We start from the raw sequence: 21,440 nt of genomic DNA, 5'->3' as shown, positions 1-21,440 counted from the left end.
GTCTCCCCTCAGCTCCAGCCTAAGGCTAGCTTTCTGGGAGACATCATCATCTACACAACTCCACCCACAAGGATGACAACTTCTGATATTGTTTTAAGAGCAGTTTAGCTCTGCGAGGTCTTGAATCTCACCACTGCTGAATGGCATCTTGACTTTTCCTTTCTCAAGTCCACAGTGCATTATTCTTTTTTTTTTAACTCAGATTTGTTGAGATTTAATTACATATAGTAAAATTCACCCACTTAATGTACAGTTCTGAGTTTTGACAAACACACAGCCATGTTACCACCACCACAATCAGGACATAGCACAGTTGCTTCACCCAAAAAAATCCCTCGTGTCCTTTTGTGGTCAACCTCCTTATACCCTCAGCCCCAGGCAGATAGTGACCTGTTTTCTGTGTCCATAGTTTTACCTCCTTCAGAATGTCATACAAATGGATCCAAACAGCTGGTAGCTTTTTATATCTGATTTCTTTCACTTAGCATAATGCAACTGAGATTCATCCATGTTGTTAAGTGTATCAGAAGTTCACTCCCTACATTGCTGTCATTTTCCATTGTATGAACGTACTATAGTAGATTTATCCATTCACCAGTTGAAGAACATTTGAGTTATTTCCAGTTTTTGATGATTATAAATAAAGCCTCTGTAACATTTGCATACAGGTGTTTGAATGAAGATAAGTTTTCATTTCTCTTGGGTAAATATCTAAGAATGGAACTGCTGAGTTGTGTGATAAGCATATGCTTAACATTATATGAAATAGTAAGTTGTTTGCCAAAGTGTTTGTGCCATTTTGCATTCTTACCAACAATATATGAGAGTTCTAACTAGTCTGTATCCACAGCAGTACTGAGTAATACCAGTTTTTCTGTTGTTGGTGGTTTTTTTTAATCTTATTCATTGTAATGGATGTGTACCGGTACCTCAGTGTAGTTTAAGTTTTTAATGACTCGAGTCTTTTCACGTGCTTATTTGCCACCCATATTTCTTTTTGGTGAAATATATTTTCAATTCTTTCCCCTTTTTACTTATTAACTTGTTTGCTTTATTGCTGGGTTTTGAGGATTCCTTACATATTCTAGATCCAAGTCCTTTAGCAGAAATATGCTTTGCAGATATTTTCTCCCACGCCTGAAGTTTGTCTTTTCATTTTCTTATTTTGTCTTAGCAGCTCAGCAGCTATAATAAAATGTTGTAGACTGGGTGGTTTAAACAACAGTTATTTCTCACAGCTCTGGAGGCTGAGATGTCCAAGATCAAGATGCCAGCAGATTCAGTACCTGGTGAGAGCTCTCTTTCTGGCTTGCAGACTGCCACCTTCTGGCTGTTTCCACACATGGTGGGGAGAGAGAGATCAAGCTCTCTGGTCTCTTCTTATCAAGTCACTAGTCCCATCATGAGGATCCCACCTTCATGATCTCATCTAAATCTAATTACCTCCTAAAGGCTCCATAATCAGATATATTGGGGGGTAGGCCTTCAACGTGTAAGTCTGTGGGAAGATACAATTCAGTCCATAGCAATGTCTCTCAGAGAGAGTAAATTTTAAATTTTGAGGAAGTCCAACTTAACAATTTTTCTTTTATGGATCATGCCTTTGGTGTCATATCTAAGAAGTTTATGCCTAACCCCAAATCACAAAGCTTTTCTCTTATATTTTCTTCTAGAAAATTTATACTTTCAGCTGCTTTTATGTAGGTCTACAATCCATTTTAATTGTTATACATGGTGCCAGGTATAGATCAAGGCTCTTTTTTTTTTTTTAACATTTGTATGTCACATTGTTCTAGTGCCATTTGTTAAAAAAAAAGACTATCTTCTCTCTTGAATTTCCTTTGAAAATTTTTCAAAAATCAATTAACCAAAAATCCATAGGTCTATTTCTGGTTTCTCTCTTCTTTTCCATTGATTTATGTATCTATGCTTTTACCCGTACTATGCTCTCCTGATTAGTGTGGCTTTATCCTAAGTCTGAAATCAGGTGGTATGAATCCTCCAAAAATTTTTAATTGTTTTGATTTTTCTAGCCCTTTGTATTTCCATACAAATTTTAGAATCAGCCTGTCAGTTTCTACTGGAAAAAAAAAGCCTTCTGGCATTATGGTTAGGATTTCACTGAGTTTGTGCAAATCAATTTGAAGAAAATTGATAGCTTAACAATATGGAGTCTTCTGATTCATGATCAGTATTTCTCCCCATTTCTTTAAATCTTCTTTAATTTCCCTCAGTAAGGTTTAATAGTTTTCAGTGTACAGGTCTTGAACCTCTTCTGCTAAATTTACCTTTTAGTATTTTACTTAAAAAAATTTTTTTAACATTTATTGTTCATCGTGGTCCGAGCACAGGTTGGAAAAGAATTTCCAGACACAAGGCAGAATGTAAGGAAGATATAGTTTATTCAAAAGAGTTGCTGCAAGAACAGTGGGCTGAATTCCTGGTAGCCAGGGAAAGTTGACCATGAGCGTGGGTTTCTGGTCTGTTTTTATAGCCAGGGAACCTGTAAGTCATCTGCTGACCGGGCGGAGTATGTATACTTTCAGTGTGGGGAGCATGAGAAGAACAGGGCAAATATCTTTCCTTATATGGGATAGGAGAGGGACAGGGCGTGCTGCCTGGGAGGGCTCTGGAACATTGCAATGGTCACATTCTGACAGTAATGGGAGTCCTGGAACTCTTTGTTCTGGCAATATTGGCCCTTTGAGTTTATCTTGTTCTTTGTCCTTGGAGCACACCACATTGTTGTCTAGTACATGTTGTTTAGTAGCATGTCCATTTATTTTATTTACTTCTTGGCCACACCATACAGCATGTGGGATCTTAGTTCCCTGACCAGGGATCGAACTCGCACCCCCTGCATTGGAAGTGCAGAGTCTTAACCACTGGGCCACCATGAAGCCCCTTGTATTTTATATTTTCCATTTTTCATGGTAATTTTAGAATTTTCTGATTATTCATTGCTAGTGTATAGAAATATAATTGATTTTGTATATTGACCTTGAATCCTATGAACTTGCTAAACTCACTTATTCTGGTAGCTTTTTTTTGTGGATTCCTTAGGATTGTCTGTGAATAAGGTCAGCTACTTCTTTTCCAGTTTAACTATCCTTTAGTGATTTTTCTTGATTTTCTAGTTTTAACTAGAACCTCCAGCAATACGATGACTAAAAGTGCTGAGAGTAGCTATCCTTGCTTCTCTCAAATCTTAGTCATTCACTGTTGTATTAGTTTGCTGGGGCCGCCATAACAGAGTACCACAGACTAGGTGGCCCAAACAACAGAAATGTATTTTCTCAAACTCTAGAGTCTAGAATTCTAAGATCAAGGTGTCAGTGGGGTTGGCTTTTTCTGAGGCCTCACTCATTGTCTTGCAGATGGCTGTCTTCTTCCTGTTTTCACATGGTCTTCTGTCTGTATCTGTGTCTGTGTCTTTATCTCCTGTTCTTTAAGGACACCAGTCATATTGGATTAGGATTAATCCTAATGACCTCATTTTAACTGAATTACCTCTTTAAAGATCCTGTCTACAAATACAGTTATATTCTGAGGTATTGAGGGTTAGGATTTCAAAATGTGAATTTTGGGGGGACATGATTCAGCCCTAACCATCATTAAGTATGATGTTAGCTGTAGGTCTTTGTAGATACCTTACCTAAGGTTGTTAAAATTCCCTTTTATTTCTAGTTTGCTTTTTTTTTAATCTTGAATGAGTACTGAATTTTATCAAATTATTTTCTACATCTATTAAAATGATAAGATGTGTTTCCTTTCTCCCTCTTTTAGTATGGTGAATTACATAGATTGAGTTTTCAAATTTCAAGCCAGACTTGTATTTCTGGGAATAACCCCATTCAGTCGTGATGTATTATCCTTTTCATACGTTGCCAATTTTTATTTGGGAAAATATCATGTAGTATTTTTGTGGTGCACACCACATTGAAGACTGTTGAGTTTCTGGGTGGAAGGAGAAATGCTATAAAAATGTTTAATCAGGGCTTCCCTGGTGGCGCAGTGGTTGAGAGTCCGCCTGCCGATTCAGGGGACACGGGTTCGTGCCCCGGTCCGGGAAGATCCCACATACCGCGGAGCAGCTGGGCCCGTGAGCCATGGCCACTGAGCCTGCGCGTCCGGAGCCTGTGCTCCGCAACGGGAGAGGCCCCAACAGTGAGAGGCCTGCGTACCAAAAAAAAAAAAAAAAAAAAGTGAACGGAAGCATGACTAGAAAGTAAGGTTGTTCTTCTTATAGTTTTTGTACCATTTGCCTTTTAAAAATTATGTGCACATTATTTTAGAAGTAAAACTTAATTTACATTAATTTTTTTAAAAAGTCTCCAACCAGAAACCAGTCATTTGTTTTGTTTGTTTTCATTACAACTCTGATTCAGTTGGGACTTTTTTGTTGGTGCATGGCATGCAAACAACTGGAAGAGCGTCTATTTTTCCTCCTAAATAGGTAACTAATTCGTCCCAGCATAACTGACTAGTGCTTTTCTTCCCATGATTTGTTAATACTCAGTTATTCATACCAGGATATTTCTATACTATTTGTCCTTGCTCCAGTACCACACTGATTTGAGCTATAGTGGAATGAGTTTACTGTGGTGAAGCTTATTTAAAAAAAAAAAAAGATGTGCAAAGACACAGGTTTATAAAAGTAGGTGGCTGGTTAAGTGCATGGAGGAATCTGAGAGTAGATAAACAATGAATGTTGAAAGCGCAACAGTAAACAGCATTAGTTAAAGCCAAACTCTGGCCACATAGCCTCTCGGGAGGAAACAACCTTCACAAGTTTGGACCCGTAGATGCGGGAGACACCAAGCACAAAGGAAAAGCGGCGGAAGCCCAAGGGAATCCCACAGCGATTTACGGTCCCTCACCTGCTCAGGGAGAGTGGCGGCGGCCCCGGGGGCGGGGCAAAGCAAACGTCACTTCCGGCCGCGGCCAGCGAGGTCCTCTCGCGCTATGAAGGCCAGTGCGGAGGCGCGGGGGCGGCGCCCAGGAGTCGGGGTAGGAGTAGTGGTAACCAGCTGCAGGCATCCTCGCTGCGTCCTCCTGGGGAGGAGGAAAGGGTCATTTGGAGCCGGCAAATTCCAACTTCCCGGGGGCCACTTGGAGTTCGGGTAAGCAGCCGCCTGGCGGACGGGGAAAGCGGGAAGTGCACGGTAAGGATGACCTCGCTCCCTGCGTGCGTCCGTGCGTGCGCGCCGACGCTGCGTCGTTTCTCGCGAGTTTCTCTTTTCTCCTCTCGGGCCGGGAGGGGGCACTGCGCTAGGTATGGCTGAAGGAGAGATTTCCTCGTTCCTGTGTGAGCTGCGCCTGCGCCATCAGCTCCTCGCGAGACCTGACGCGGCTGGGAGTTGGCTGGTGAGTTGTGTTTTTCTTACTGCTCGCACTTGAGAGACCGGAAGTTGGTGCTTATAGGCCGCGGTTAATGTAGTTCTGTCAGTTAAGGCTTTTGCACGGTTTGCTGGTGATTTAAACGCACGTGGATATATTCCGTGTTTCCTGCTCCAGTAAGTTTAGTTGCGCTCTAACCAAGCGAATTGGCGACTGAAACTCTGGGCCTCAGTTTCTCTTTTTAAAATGGGGAAGTTAGATGATGTACTCCTTAAGGTCCCTCTCTGATTTGGCATATTGTGGTTTGATGATGTGTCAGACCGACAAAGAAAGTTCTACACAGGGGTGTAAAAAGGCTGAGATTGTGCTAGAAGGTGGATTCACCCAGACTCTTGGACTCTTTAATCAATAGAAATTGATAAGATGCCAGATGAGGAATTTAGGCGAAGCTTTATTGGGGCTCGTGCTATAGCAAGAGGGAGCGAGAACAAGACACAGGTGCCCTCGCTCGGCTCCCCTGGAGGGGACGTGGTGGTGGGCTGGTTCCTTAAATGGGGTGAGAATAGGGATGGATCTGCGGGCTGTGCAGGAGGCGCAGCTTAGGTGGCCCGCTTAACCCCTTGGCGTGTGTGAGAATCATGCGTGATACCCTGCTTTGCTCTCAGCAGCTCCGAAATGGCAGTTGGTTTGTGGCCTTTTTATAGCTTGTTTATAATTGCCCCAGCTGCGCATGCGTGCAGTTATTTTTTTGGCCTCTACCTTTGTCCAGGTGCAAGCGCTCTGGTAGATGATCTAGCTCAAAGTGAGAATAAAGCGTTCAAGACACAGAGCTTGTTTTACCTTTTGTATAGAAAGTTTCAAACATACATAAAAATAGAATAGTCAGTGAATCCTCATGTACCCATTACTCAGTTTGTTCTTGTTTCGTCTTTACTGCTCCTCCCTCCCGGCAAACAGACACACACACCCCTTGTTTTCTAAACTATTTTAAAGGAAAGCAGGCATCTTATTACACCACCCCTAAGTAATTCAGTATCTATCTGTAATAGGCTTTTAAAAAGAAGTAACCACAATACCATTTTCAAACCTTAAAATATTTTATAGCATCTGTTACCCAGTCTGTACCGTTTTCTGCAGTTGTCTTGAAAATGTCTTTTTACTGTTTTGTACCAATTCAGATTAAAGGAAGGGCACATGTTGCATGTGATTGATACATTTTTTAAGTCTCTTAATCTAGCAGTACCCGCCCTTTCCTTTTTCCAATGCCATGTTGAATATGGGTCATTTGAATTTCTCACATTATGACTATATTCTTCTAATTCATGTATTTCTTATAAAGTGGTTGTTAGAAGTAGAGGCTTGATCCTAGTGCCTTTTAATCAGACTTAGATCTTTATAGAATATGGAATTCTAATCTTCTAGCACAGGGAATTGTTTAAATGGTCTTCAGAATTTTTAAAAGCATCAATAAGTTTCTCATTTTTAGATAAGTAAGATAATCTATCACTTAATAAATAATAAAATGCGTAGATTAAGAATCAAATTGCCCAGACAAGCACACCATGTTGTACTTTGTCAGTTTGGGGGGCGGGGGAGCATTAGCCAAAGTTAGATCACAAACTAAGCACTATTTAGAATGTGTAATTTCTAGAGTAGTGGTTCGAGATAGTTGTCCTAACAGTAACACAAGACAGTATCGGAGTCTTGACTCATACTGAATGATAATGGCCAAAATTAAACTTTAATGACCTTTTTACTAAGTGCTAGGTGTTATGCTAAGCTCTTCACATGTGTGCTTTCACTTATCTTTGTATAACTGGTAAACTGAGTGGGCTAAATCGATGGGAAACAAACAGGAAGGAAGTAGATTTATTTTCTCTTTTCATTGTCTTCAAATATGATTTGTCTTTCCCTTCTCTGCTTCTCCATGACGTTTTCTGCAAATTCAATTGTTTTGCTCTTGTTACCAACGTGGGTTCTTGAACTCTTTAATCAATAGAAATTGATAAGACATCAGACAAAAGAATTCAGGCAGGACTTTATTGGGACTCATGCTACAGCATGAGAGGTAACAAGTAACAGGTGCCCTTGCTCGCTCTCTGAGGCAGGTGAGCTGGTCCCTTAAACGGGGTGAGTGAGGGTGGGAGTGGATAGGTGCTTTGGGCTGGAGGGGTGGCTTAGGTGCTCTCTCCACCCCCTTGGTGGTGCCGGGTGCCTGTGTCATGTGTGGTACCCTGGTTTTGCTCCTGGCACCTCAAAAGTGGCAGTTGGGTTTTGGCCTTTTTGTATCTTTGTTCACAGTTTGCCCCAACTGTACATGGGTGCAGTTAGTTTTCATCGTCCCTTAGAGTTTCTTTGTATTCTGTTGTTCAGGGAGAGGAGATGTTAGTCCAGATGCAAGCAGTGCAGTAAAGGGTCCCAGTCCCAGCCTGTCTCACTTTCACTTGATTATAAAAGTAAATCGTATTTTGGTTATTATGATCCTCTTCCAGGCATTTAGCTTTCCTTTGTAGTGGGGAAAGGAGGTGTGGGCCATTGTTTTGTTTTCTCTTCCTCCTCCTCTTCTCACTGTTTCTGGTTTCTTTTTCTGGTGTGTTGAGGAAGGAGGGGAGGGAGCAAAACTTTTACCTGAGTGGTGCTGCTGTGACCTATGTTATGTGCCCTCTGGGTGCAGTATTCACAGGCGTGCTCTCTTTCTTTTTTTAAAATTTATTTATTTTTGGCTGCGTTGGGTCTTTGTTGCTGCGCACGGGTTTTCTCTAGTTGCGGCGAGCGGGGCTACTCTTCGTTGTGGTGCGCGGGCTTCAGTAGTTGTGGCTCGCAGGCTCTAGAGCACAGGTTCAGTAGTTGTGGCTCACGGGCTTAGTTGCTCTGAGGCATGTGGGATCTTCCCAGACCAGGGATCCAACCCCTGTCCCCTGCATTGGCAGGCAGATTCTTAACCACTGCGCCACCAGGGAAGTCTGCGTGCTCTCTTTCTTAGGGTGTGTATATTGGTTGGTTGGAAGACCTATAAGGATTTCTACACTGCACAGTTCCCTGACATAGGTGACTGACCTTTTGTGACGCTGGCCACCAGCTCCTGCTGTTAGCACACCACGCTACATTTTCTTTGTGACGGACCCCCCAGCAGTCTCTTGTACCATCTGCTTGGCCCAAAGAAAACACACGTTGGGAAGGACGCTTTCACTGCTGCCCATTTTCTCTGCTCAGCCATCATGAGCTGCTTTAGCCACTCTCCTGCCTTCCAAATTCCTGAAGTGGGAATGAGCATCACCTTGTGTATCCACGTGCATCCCTAAACGCCATGGAACACATCTCAGATGAACGCAAGAGCGCTTTCCCTCCTACACCTCTGCTCTGATGGACTGGGGTAGACCTGTGAGGTTCCACAGCTCAGTCTTTAACTGGGGAGTAACATACCAGTACCTCCTTCTTGAGAGTCTCACCCAGTCTTCGTGACTAATTCTCTTGGAGGGCCTCTCACTTGGTTTCGAGGCAGAGCTGGCCCCTCATCAGGAGGAAGAGGAACGTTCCTTCAGTCTGAAAATGCACAACTCTCCTCCCTCCCAAAGATCTGTCTTCTTATGTAGACTGGGTAGTGACGGTAGTTTAGATAATTAGAGATACAAAAATATTCAAGGTAGAAAAGATAGAGAAACAGTATTCTTTTTTGCTGAATATCACACTAAAGTGCTTCATAAATATTTGGAAATTTAATCTAAAGTGCATATGAAATGACTTTTAGAAAAACTGAATCACACTAATGATTTCTTTTAATAATATTTGTTTTCATTCAATACTCATATTTTATCTGATTGTATAAAATTTCATTTGGAACAATTTCTAAAGGGAGATATTATATATTTTTAATCTTGTCTCATGTATGAAAACTGCAGTGAAATGTTTTAATTTATATACAGGTTTTTGTAACTTTTGGAATATCAGCGTTTTTGTCAATATCTAGTTATTATGGATCATACGTTGAAGGTGACCTAATCACATCAGTGTATTTTAATATTTCGTGAATGCCTGTTGCCTATTGCCCTCAATTTTGAGCCTTCAGAAAAGACAGTGTCCACTTCTTGGTACACCTAACACAACCCCATGAGAAAGTAGTATTATTTTCTTACTTGTCTAAGGTGGAAAATAATGGACTTTGAACTCAAACCCAGGTCTAGTTGACTCCAAAGCTGTGCTCTTAACTGATATATTAAACCACCTCCTGGTTGCATGCTGCTTCCAGGCACATGAAGTAGTGCTGAATTGGCTAAATGTTCACTTTTTGTTCAATATGAAGTCCTTTTGGTCTTCAGATACTTGATATAGGATAAACAGAGTGTCAAAGGAGGGTTGTCGATTTATTGTTGTAAAGCGTGAGCCAATTACATCTCTTTTTGCTTTACACTAGGAATTTCTAGCCAGGAATTTCATGGCAAAAAAAAATGCATAAATAGAATTGAATACGGTGGTGTGTTTCTGTTTTTCAGTGAAAGCTGGGAAGAATGTGCTCAAAGGGAAACCTGGGAAGAAGCAGCTCTTCACCTGAAAAATGTTCGCTTTGCCTCGGTTGTGAATTCTTTCGTTGAGGAAGAGAATTACCATTATGTCACTATTTTAATGAAAGGAGAGGTGGACGTAACTCATGATTCAGAACCAAAGAATGTAGAGCCTGAGAAAAATGAAAGTAAGAGAACTATAAATAATGCATTTTCTATGAGAACATATGGTCTGAAGGAAGATTACATTATGTTGCCATAGGAAGAGAATTAGATTAGAATATAATTATACTTCAGTTAGAATGTAAATATACTTAAATCCTGGATACATAAGGACAGAACAGGAAAGAGAACTGGGCCTAGAGCCAGACTACTTGTTTTGCATCCTGGTTCTTCTACTTAGAGGTTTGTAACCTTGGACAAGTTATTTAGGTCTCTGGGACTCTTTTCTCACTTGTGACAATAGTACCTACTTCAGATGCGTTGTTGTAAGGATAAAATGAGTTAATGCATACAACGGGCCTGGCCTAGTGAACACAGTAAGTACTCAGTAAATGTTAGTTTTATTGTTAGTGTTTAATTTTGTTTCACACTGTGATTTTTAAGCAAAACATTTAACGTGCCTTCCTCAGTTTTCTCACCTGTGCAAGAGAGGTAAAACTTTCTTTTATAGAGAATGCTTAACCTGACAAAACACTTAGCTGTTACCTTCTGCGTTGAATTGAGTGCTCTGAAAGCTTTAATGACAGTAACTGATATTCTGTTATTTACTGTGTACTAAGCATTGTTCTTAGGGCTTTGCATGTATCATCTCTCTTCAGATTTCGTAAAACTGCATGATAAAAGGAACTAAAGAGTAAAATATCAAACTTATTCAGTATATTATTTGCCATAAGAAACCTTATCCAAGTGGTCTCATGTAGGATCACTCCTCTAAACGTTTAATTTCTCCTCTAATAGTGAAAATCTTTTCATTCACAAATACTTGCTGAGTACTGTGTGCCAGACATTGTTCTAAGCACTAAAGGAAAAGTGGTGTTTAAAACAAAGTCCCTGCCCTCCTGGACTTTACATTTTATCTGGGGGGGAAGGCAACAAATGAGCAGATATTTTATGATAGTAATGATAGGAGTAAGAATAAAAATAAAGCTATGTAAAGATAGTGATGCATGGGTGTTGTGTCAGGTGGGGTGGTCAGGGAGGGCTTCTGTGCAGAAGGAAGTGACATTACTAGAATGAATAAGTCATGTCTGAAGTGTTTTACAGACTGACTTGATTGAATGAACAGAAGGGCATGTTCTACCCGAAGGCCCATTGAGTCATATAAGATTTTTTATAAAATAGGTAACTACTTGGAATCCTTTAAAATGAGCTAGCAAAGTCTGAACTGTTTTTACTCACAACACTTCTGATACCAAATGTGTGGACTTTTTTCCTCACACTAAATAATTCTCCAACTCTCCAGACATCAGTTGAGTGTCCTATAATTCAGTTCAATTCTTACACTGTCTACTTGGATCCGAAAAGTTAAAGAGCTCAGTCCCATGAGACTGCCCCCATTTCCAATGCCAATCTCACGTCCAGGCCTCCTGTACTTTTGACGGCCTGGCTATAAATCGAGGCTCCCACAACCCCCTCTTCGGTAATTTGCTAGAATGTCCCACAGAATTAAGGAAAACACTCTCCTTACATTACCAGTTTGTTTTAAAGGGTACAGCTCAGGAACAGACAAATGAAAGAGGTAGGGCCAGGTCTGGGGAAGGGGGCACGAGACTTTCATGCCCTCTCTGGATGTGCCACCCTCCCAGCACCTCGATGTGTTCAACTCGGAAGCTCTCTGAACCCAGCTGTGTAGAGTTTTTATGGAGGTTCCTATGTAATGGGATTGTTATTACTGTGATTGGTTAAATCAATGTCCATTGGCTGTTAACTCAGTCTCCAGCCCCTCTCTCCACCCCTAAGATGGAGTGTGGGGTGAGAGGTGGGCTGAAAGTTCCAACCCTGTGATCACGCCTGGGTCTTCCTGGTCACCAGCCCCCATCCTGAAACTCTCCAGGGGTCTCCAGCCACCAGCCATCTCATTAGCATAAACTCAGCATTGGTTGAAAGGAGCTTATTATGGAAACAAAAGATGCTCCTCTGATCCCTGTCACTCAGGAAATTACAAAGATTTTAGGAACCCTGCCAGGAAACAGGGATAAAGACCAAATACCTATTTCTTATATCACGATGTCACACAAAGAAACACACAGAAAGTATGCAAAGGCCTTCAGCTGGCCTAGGGTACAACAGAAATTACTCATGCCTTAGGAAGTGGGAGGCAGGATTGTACCAGGTTCACTGGGGGAGCTGATAACCTGGCCAAGGTGCAGGCGCTCGGGGGTCTTCGTTTTTTATAATATAAGCATGCAGCCTCTGGCCCATGTTCATCAGGTCCTGGATCTGGACTGCCTGCTTCAGTTTCCTCCAGCCATCTGTTTATACTTAGAAGGATTATCCAGATGCTTTGTTCTCTAGGATAAACTTTACTTCAGCTCTCTTGCGACTCAGTTAACTGAGCATCTTGCAGCACATTGTGAGTGTCTCCCCCCCCCCCCCCGGGTTACTGTGTGGTCACAGGTGCTGATCATGATCAGCCCTTCCACAGCTTATTCCAGTTTCATGGATTCTTTGTCCCCTGCCTTGCCGGAGTGAAATTACATACCTGTATTTTATAGGCAAACAAATACTGAAGGGAAGAAACAGTACTGACACATAGATATATGCATGTAATCATAAACTAATTTAGAACATGGGGTTCTAATAATCATTATATTTCTGTATTATTATCATAATATTTAAACATTCACCTGTCACAGGCATCTGTGCTTTCATGTTATTTACATTTAAATCATCAAAACACCATCCCCTAGAATATTTTTCTAGGATTTCATGTACTTTACAATTAATAGACACTGTTAAATCTTTCACATTTCAGTGGATTTTTAAGAAGACAACTCCTTCCATTCTTGTCTTTCTATCTAAAATATACCACAGCACAGAGAATACTTTTTATTCTCTGTACAGCTTCCATTACTTTTTCAAGAAATGGAGGATAGCTTAGAAATTTTGCAATCTACCTTATTTTGTAGGTGAGGAAACTGGCTTATTTTAATGTAGTTTAACCTGTGGTATCAATGCAATATATAAAATTCTGTGAGTCTTGTTTAACCAGATATTTAAATAAAAATTGAATGGTATTAAATCTGGGTTTTACCACAATGTGGCCTTTGTAAACTTGGCTTCATATTCAAATAACAGCATGTTTTAACCGTATTTCCGCATGCGATTCTCTACTGAAACGTAATGAAAACGTTCCATTTTTAAAACAAATTGTGATGGGCAATGAAAAATGGATACTGTACAATAATGGGGAACGGAAGAGATCGTGGAGCAAGCGAAATGAACCCTTCTTAAGATCTTCATTCTAAACGCAAATTATGTTTGTATAGCCAAGCTAATGCATAGCATCACTATTGCACTTCATTAGTAGCAAATCATTTTTTTTTTTTATTTTGCGGTACGCGGGCCTCTCACTGTTGTGGCCTCTCCCGTTGCGGAGCACAGGCTCCGGACGCGCAGGCTCAGCGGCCATGGCTCACGGGCCCAGCCGCTCCGTGGCATGTGGGATCTTCTCTGGACCCGGGCACGAACCCGTGTCCCCTGCATCGGCAGGCGGACTCTCAACCACTGCGCCACCAGGGAAGCCCATCATTTTTAAATGTAATTAATTTTTCTTAGTATAGGTTAACTTGCCAAAATAAATATCCTTTGTTTCCTTTCATCTAAAGAAATTGCTTTGATACCTTTCTTTTCTAGGTTGGGAGTGGGTTCCTTGGGAAGAATTTCCTCCCCTAGACCAGCTTTTCTGGGCACTACGTTGTTTAAAGGAACAAGGCTACGATCCATTTAAAGAAGATTTGGATCATCTGATAGGATACAAAGGAAATCACCTAGAGGTGAACAAGGAGACTCCCTGATTTTTTTTTTTAATGGGTTAGCCAAAAAAAAAAAGTTCATCTGGTTTTCCCGTAAGATGGCTCTAGTAGTCCTTAGTTGTGTTTAACTTCATTCGAAACAGTTTTGTTGGATTGTATTGTGACAGCTGTCATATCAGCGTGTATTTAAAAAAACACTTAACAAAATTGGTGAATTTTTGCGTAGCCATTTTAATATAGAAGATGGAAGAAAAAAAGCAACATTTTCGGCATATTATGCTTGATTATTTCAAGAAAGGTAAAAATGCAACTGAAACGCAAAAAAAGATTTGCGCAGTGTATGGAGAAGATGCTGTGACTGAGCGAACGTGTCAAAAGTGGTTTGCGAAGTTTCGTGCTGGAGATTTCTCGCTGGACGATGCTCCACGGTCAGGTAGACCAGTTGAAGTTGATAGCGATCAAATCGAGACGTTAATTGAGAGCAATCGACGTTATACCACTCGGGAGATAGCCGATATACTCAAAATATCCAAATCAAGCGTTGAAAATCATTTGCACCAGCTTGGTTATATGAATCGCTTTGACGTTTGGGTTCCACATAAGTTAAGCGAGAAAAACCTTCTTGACCGTATTTCCGCATGCGATTCTCTACTGAAACGTAATGAAAACGTTCCATTTTTAAAACAAATTGTGATGGGCAATGAAAAATGGATACTGTACAATAATGGGGAACGGAAGAGATCGTGGAGCAAGCGAAATGAACCGCCACCAACCACACCAAAGGCCGGTCTTCATCCAAAGAAAGTGATGTTGTGTATATGGTGGGATTGGAAGGGAGTCCTCTATTATGAGCTCCTTCCGGAAAACCAAACGATTAATTCCAACAAGTACTGCTCCCAGTTAGATCAACTGAAAGCAGCACTCGACGAAAAGCGTCCAGAATTAGTCAACAGAAAACGCATAATCTTCCATCAGGATACCACAAGACCGCATGTTTCTTTGATGACCAGGCAAAAACTGTCACAGCTTGGCTGGGAAGTTCTGATTCCTCCACCTTATTCACCAGACATTGCACCTTCGGATTTCCATTTATTTCGGTCTTTACAAAATTCTCTTAATGGGAGAAATTTCAATTCCCTGGAAGAATGTAAAAGGCACCTGGAACAGTTCTTTGCTCAAAAAGATAAAAAGTTTTGGGAAGATGGAATTATGAAGTTGCCTGAAAAATGGCAGAAGGTAGTGGAACAAAAGGGTGAATACGTCGTTCAATGAAGTTCTTGGTGAAAATGAAAAATGTGTCTTTTATTTTTACCCAAAAAACCAAAGGAACTTTTTGGCCAACCCATACATAAAAGGCAAAATAAGGTCCTGTAAAAGAATGAAAAATATCTACATTTCAGAACAACTCCATTTTAGCTGAAGAGTCCCACATGATTGCCAGTTTTTTATTTGGAGTCTCTTAATATACCCAATACCCTTTCAGCCTGTACCGTGAAAAATTCTCAGGGATTGTGTCATGAATTATATTTCAGACTCAGATAACGTGATAAATGGTGATGTTGTGGTAATTCTGCTTTCCGTATTACTCTGTGGTTTGACTGTGCTGTTTGTCATCACCAGTGTGTGTGGAGGAGAGTGCAGAATTTGTCTTAGTGTTTCAGTTCTAATAGAGAACCTAATTCAGGTGCTAACACAGTATGCCCGTTGCAGAATTTATCACATTTGTTGATTTTCCTCTTTTGTTTTATTTAAATCAAAAAAATTTTTGGTAATACATTGTGACAGTCCCTGCAACTGGAGCAAACACGACAGGTCTTTAGGGTGTATTTCCCAGATTTCCGATTGAGAACCTAAAGCAAGGGAAGTGAGACAAACCATCCAGGACCTGTATCCCGTCATTAACAGGCCCTGTCATTTGGGATCTCAGTTGATCTCTCTGAGATTCAGCTTCCTTACGTGTAAAATGCAATTAGACTGGGGCAGTGGATCTCAACGTGTGGCCCGGGGAAGTCCTCAAGTCCCTTTCAAGGGTCCTCAGGGTTAAAGCTGTTTTTGTCATACGAAGACTTCATTTGCTTTTTTCATTCTCATTCTTTCCTGAGTGTACAGAGGAGTTTGCATGTTGTGTGATACTGTAGCAGACTGAATGCAAAGCAGATATGAGAGTCTAGCTCTCTTTTATTAAGCTAGATGTGAAAGAAATCGACAAAAATGTAAAACAGTGCCACTCTTCTCACTGGTTCTTTTGCTTTTCTTTTTTTTAAAGAAAAATAGCTATATTTTTTATAAAAATTATGTTAACATGTAATGGTTTTGAGTTATGGGTTTTTGTTTTTTGTAAATAAATTAATAAAAGAATTCTTAAAATTTCTTGGTTTTAATTCCTAATATGGTCCTATCACTAGATAAAATCCTACAAAAACAAAAACTCTTTGGGGTCCTTAGTAATTTTTTTTTTTAAATGAAGTATAGTTGTTTACAACGTTGTGTTTCAGGTATACAGCAAAGTGATTCAGATATATATTAATACACACACACACACATATTCCTTTTCAGATTCTTTTCTGTTATAGGTTATTACAAGATACTGAATATAGTTCCCTGTGCTGTACAGTAGGTCCTTGTTTATTTTATATCTAATAGTGTGTATTTGTTAATCCTAAACTCCTAATTTATCCCTCCCCTCCCTCTTTCCCCTTTGGTAATCGTAAGTTTTTTTTCTATGTCTGTGAGTCTCTGTTTCTGTTTTGTAAATAAGTTCATTTGTATCATTTTTTTAGATTCTACGTATTAGTGATATCGTATGACTTACTTCACTTGGTATGATAATCTCTAGGTCCGTCCATGTTGCTGCAAATGGCATTATTTCCTTTTTATGGTTGAGTAGTATTCCATTGTATATATGTGCCACATCTTCTTTATCCATTCATCTGTCGATGGACACTTAGGTTGCTTCCATGTCTTGGCTATTGTAAATAGTACTGCTATGAACATTGGGGTGTGTGTATCTTTTTGAATTCATTTTCATCTTTTCTGGATATCTGCCCAGAAGTGGGATAGCTGGATCATATGGCAGCCCTATTTTTAGTTTTTTAAGGAACCTCCATATTGTTCTCCATAGTGGCTGCACCAATGTACATTCGCACCAACAGTGTAGGAGGGTTCCCTTTTCTCCACACCCTCCTCAGCATTTATTATTTGTAGACTTTTTGTTGATGGCCATTCTGACTGGTGTGAGGTGATACCTCATTGTAGTTTTGATTTGCATTTCTCTAATAATTAGTGATGTTGAGCATCTTTTCATGTGCCTCTTGGCCAGCTGTATGTTTTCTTTGGAGAAATGTGTGTTTAGGTCTTCTGCCCATTTTTTGATTGTGTTGTTTTTTTGATATTGAGCTATATGAGCTGTTTGTATATTTTGGAAATCAAGCCCTTGTTGGTCGCATCATTTGCAAATATTTTCTCCCAATCTGTAGGTTGTCCTTTTGTTTATGGTTTCCTTTGCTGTGCAAAAGCTTGTAAGTTTGATTAGATCCCATTTGCTTATTTTTGCTTTTATTTCTTTTGCCTTGGGAAGCCAATCTAAGAAAACATTGGTACAGTTTATGTCAGAGAGTTTTGCCTATGTCCTCTTCTAGGAGTTTTATGGTGTCGTGTCTTATTTAAGTCTTTAAGCCATTTTGAGTTTATTTTTGTGCATGGTGAGAGGGAGTGTTCTAATAACTTCATTAATTTACATGCTGCTTTCCAACTTTGCCAACACCACTTGCTGAAGGGAGACTCTTTTCTCCGTTGTATATTCTTGCCTCCTTTGTGGAAGATTAACTGACCATAGGTGTGCGGGTTCATTTCTGCACTCTCTGTTCTGCTCCATTGATCCATATGTCTGTTTCTGTGCCAGTGCCACGCTGTTTTGATACTCTAGTATTGTCTGAAGTCTGGGAAGGTTATGCCTCCAGCTTGTTCTTTTTCCTCAGGATTGCTTTGGCAATTCTGGGTCTTTTGTGGTTCCATATAAATTTTAGGATTATTTGTTCTGGTTCTGTGAAAAATGCTTGAGTAATTTGATACAGATTGCATTAAATCTGTAGATTTCTTTGGGTAGTATGGCCACTTTAATAATATTCTTCCAATCCAAGAGCATGGGGTATCTTTCCATTTTTTTTGGAATCATCTTCAGTTTCATTTATCAGTGTTTTATAGTTATCAGCGTATAAGTCTCTCCCCTCCTTAGTCAGGGTTATTCCTAGGTGGGTTTTTTTACATGATTTTAAAAGCAATTGTTTTTTCACTTTCTGATATTTCATTGTTAGTATAAAGAAATGCAACAGATTTATGTATATTAATCTTGTATCCTGCTACCTTGCTGAATTCATTTATCTGTTCTGATAGTTTTTGTGTTGAGTCTTTAGGTCCTTAGTAATTTTTAAGAGTGTAACAGGATCCAAAACCAAAAAGTTTGAGAACTGCTGGATTAGGCCATGAACTCACATCCTTTTCTTTATGAGCCCATTTCTGTAAAATCCCTTGCTTCTCCTAAAGCTGGTTACATTTGAATTTTGCCCTTTCAACAGACTCAAATACTGTTGTAATACGTGTTACAAAAGAATCTTTCTTCAGTGAATGAAGATCATTTTTAAAGTTGTTTTTTTTTTTAAATATTTATTTGGCTGCATCAGGTCTTAGTAGCAGCACACGGGATCTTCATTGTGGCATGCGGGATCTTAGTTCCCCAACAGGGATCAAACCCACGTCCCCTGGCTTGGAAGGCGGATTCTTAACCGCTGGACCACCAGGGAAGTCCCTAAAGTTGTTTTCTTAATTGCTTACGTTTTCAAAGTTATATGTGCACATTGTATAGTTTACCATTTACAAATCTCATTTTCTATTTTATTTTAACAGACTTTTTTTTAAGAGTGTGGGAGGAGCTCAAGTGAAATTAGTGTATATTCCTTGAACTAATGAATTTCACACCGTTTTTCCTACTCCTGTTTGATTACTCCATATCCTTCTGTTGCTTGCTCATTAGTTTTACTCCCTTTCTCAACTGACATAATCCCTGTTTGTCCCTGGCTCCTCCCTAAATGATAGACATGGGAGGCTTGATAAGAAGAACCCAGGCAGCCTTGTAGATGAAACTCCTCCATGGCTTTATCCCAAGTATAGTTGATTGGGAATTCATTGAGATATGTCTTTATGCCAGTACTTATCCAAGCAGGTGTTTTATAGTTTCAGAAACTTATCACAAACCTGAGGAGTTTTTTCTGTATCTGCTACTTTTCAATTTTTAGTAGACAAACTCATTAGGAGCTTGTGAGGTTTTCCATTTGTTTGTTTTAAATTCACCAAATTAGACATGAAGGTCTATTTCAATGAAAAGAAAAAAACCATCCTGGGCCCTGATTTATAGTAAAAAGTAAAAAGCTAAGTTTCATGTTAGAGGGGGATTGCACTTACTCGGCACCCAGCATGCTCAGTGGCATCCAATAATCACCCTGTAAATTTTTCTCTAAGAGTGAATGACCAGAGCAGGATTTAGAGCTCTTTAAGTAAGCAGTTAATTCTTAAATGTGTTGAGAATTGCCTTTAATTGAAAAAACTAATACTACTAGCAGTATTCTCATGAAATGTCTATACCTCACTCTGCCAGGATACTGGCAAGTCTGAAATAGCTCTTCATGTATTTGCTAAATCAAGCCCCGAGGTGTCCTCTATCCCAAGATAGGCAAGTGCTCCTACACTGACCCTCACAACATCCAAGCAGAGGTCTGCCCAGCGGAGCATCATGTGAATTCGGCCTCCCTGAGATCCACTTGGAAGAGGCAGTTCTTCGTTATCTGGACTGCCAGCTTTCCAAATAAGGCAAATGTTCCTTCAGATGAAATATTCTCTTTCGGGGGCATCAAGGATCATTTAGGGATCATGGAGAAGGAGAGCTCAGGAAGTCATCTGTAAGGGAGGAAACAAAGTCTTCCAACATAAACTCAATCATATATTGATGCTGCCTCTCTTTTATTTTTAAATTATTTATGTTGTACTTAGAAATCAGTGTTGCACTTGAGTAGTGCTTGTGAAAAATGCAAAAAATAACCGTAGGCATTGACTGAGAGGTGTGTACCAAACTTTCCATTTTATGTACCTCAAGAAATTGAACACGTAAGTTAAGGCCCTCCATAAACATTTAATTTGCATCTACTATGTGCCAAATATTGTGGTAGTTGCTTAATAATATTTACACTGTAAATTGAATATCACACTTCCTTAATGCCAAATTCCCATTCTAGATTTCCCATTTTTATGTTTAAAATGTTTAAGTATTTGGCTTTCTGCATAATGTCACTTAATAGGTTTATATGCACTAAGTTATATCACTCATTTTATTTACCAGAACAATTTATGGGCAAACAGAACTAAGTAGTAAGCAAGCCAAGGTTATCACCAGATTCAGTTTGACTTGGTATTCTGTCCTCTATTCTTCTGTTTTTCTTTACAGATTCACTTTCCACCTATTGTTTGATGGCTCCCCAAACAACATTATCTTCAGCTCAAACCTTTTTCCTAAACTCCAGATCACACACCAATCACACACCAGTCATCTCTAGGTGAGATTTTCTCTGTCCTTCTCACTTGATACATTACGAACTGAATTTCCTCTTGTATTCCTCGAAGGGAATGCCTCTACCATCTGCTTAGTTGCTCAGATTAGTTTCCTTTTCGCCACATGAAGCAGTCTCTGTCTTGTCCATTCTGTTTCTTTCATGCCTCTTGGATCCATCCTTATCACATTGTCCTGGTTGCCTCTCCCCTGGTCCAGGTCCTTCATCATCTTCTCTCCTGTTCCTGCAGCTGTACCCTCAGACTGATTGATTGAGGTAAAATACACAACATAAAATTTACCATCTTAACCCTCTGACTTAACTTCGACAGTACTCCTAGAATGACTTCTCAGAATCATAAATTTGGTCGTGTCTCTTGTCTTCCCAGATTTCTTGAGAAGTTCCCCATTGCTTGTATGAAAAATCCTTGACATGCAAGGTCTTTCATAATTTCTCTAGAGTAACTTTCCCACCATATCCACTCACTTTCACTCTACTACATTCCAGGTGTATTTCTTTGTGCTTCCTCAAGTGTACTTCGCCAGTGTGTCTGCGGCTCCTTGTGAACTGAATGTCACTCCCACCCTCAGTCTGCCTCAACAAAACCTTACCAGTTTTTCATACTGCACTTCAAGGGTCCCTTCCTGTGAAGCTTTCTAGACTCAACCAGGCTGACTTTCACATACCACGCCTTACACTATTTCTACTGCAGTTTAACTTCAGAGGTGGCTTTTGAATTAGTGAGGCTGTAGGCTTAAGTGATATGTGACACTTGTGTTCTTCTAAAGTCATCTACTTTTGCCTTCTTGTATAACTTGGTTTAATTTCTAATGGGTTGAATTCACTCCCAAAGCATTTGTGCAGTAATAGATTCTGCAGATAAAATGCTCCCAAATCAGCCTTCTCCTTAAAAATGGCTGAAAATAGGTGCTCGTTTGTAGTGCATAGTTTGCATAAGCACTGTTTGTATGAATGAAGAGGAAACATGTCCACATTTCAGGGATCAGGTGTGATTCTCGGGGCATTTA

The 21,440-nt window shown here is 40.0% G+C and overlaps 1 protein-coding gene across 4 annotated transcripts in view; it reads left to right on the top strand.

Annotated features, from left to right (window-relative positions):
• The first annotated feature begins 4,887 nt into the window (after positions 1–4,887).
• NUDT15 (nudix hydrolase 15) overlaps positions 4,888–21,440 on the top strand; it is a 43,052-nt gene continuing 26,499 nt past the window's right edge. The window contains exons 1-3 of one of the 4 annotated variants that reach the window (XM_032611235.1): positions 4,898–5,123; positions 9,831–10,027; positions 13,698–16,277. In XM_032611235.1, coding sequence (XP_032467126.1) covers positions 4,966–5,123; positions 9,831–10,027; positions 13,698–13,858 — 516 coding nt within the window. In that variant the 5' untranslated portion in view covers positions 4,898–4,965 and the 3' untranslated portion in view covers positions 13,859–16,277. The other 3 variants (XM_032611237.1, XM_032611234.1, XM_032611233.1) reach the window with 3 other exon arrangements.

The sequence above is a fragment of the Phocoena sinus genome, chromosome 18, assembly GCF_008692025.1.
Source record: "Phocoena sinus isolate mPhoSin1 chromosome 18, mPhoSin1.pri, whole genome shotgun sequence".
Taxonomy (NCBI): Eukaryota; Metazoa; Chordata; class Mammalia; order Artiodactyla; family Phocoenidae; genus Phocoena; species Phocoena sinus.
The sequence above is the reverse complement of the archived record's forward strand: the minus strand, read 5'-3'. Positions and strand labels throughout refer to the sequence as shown.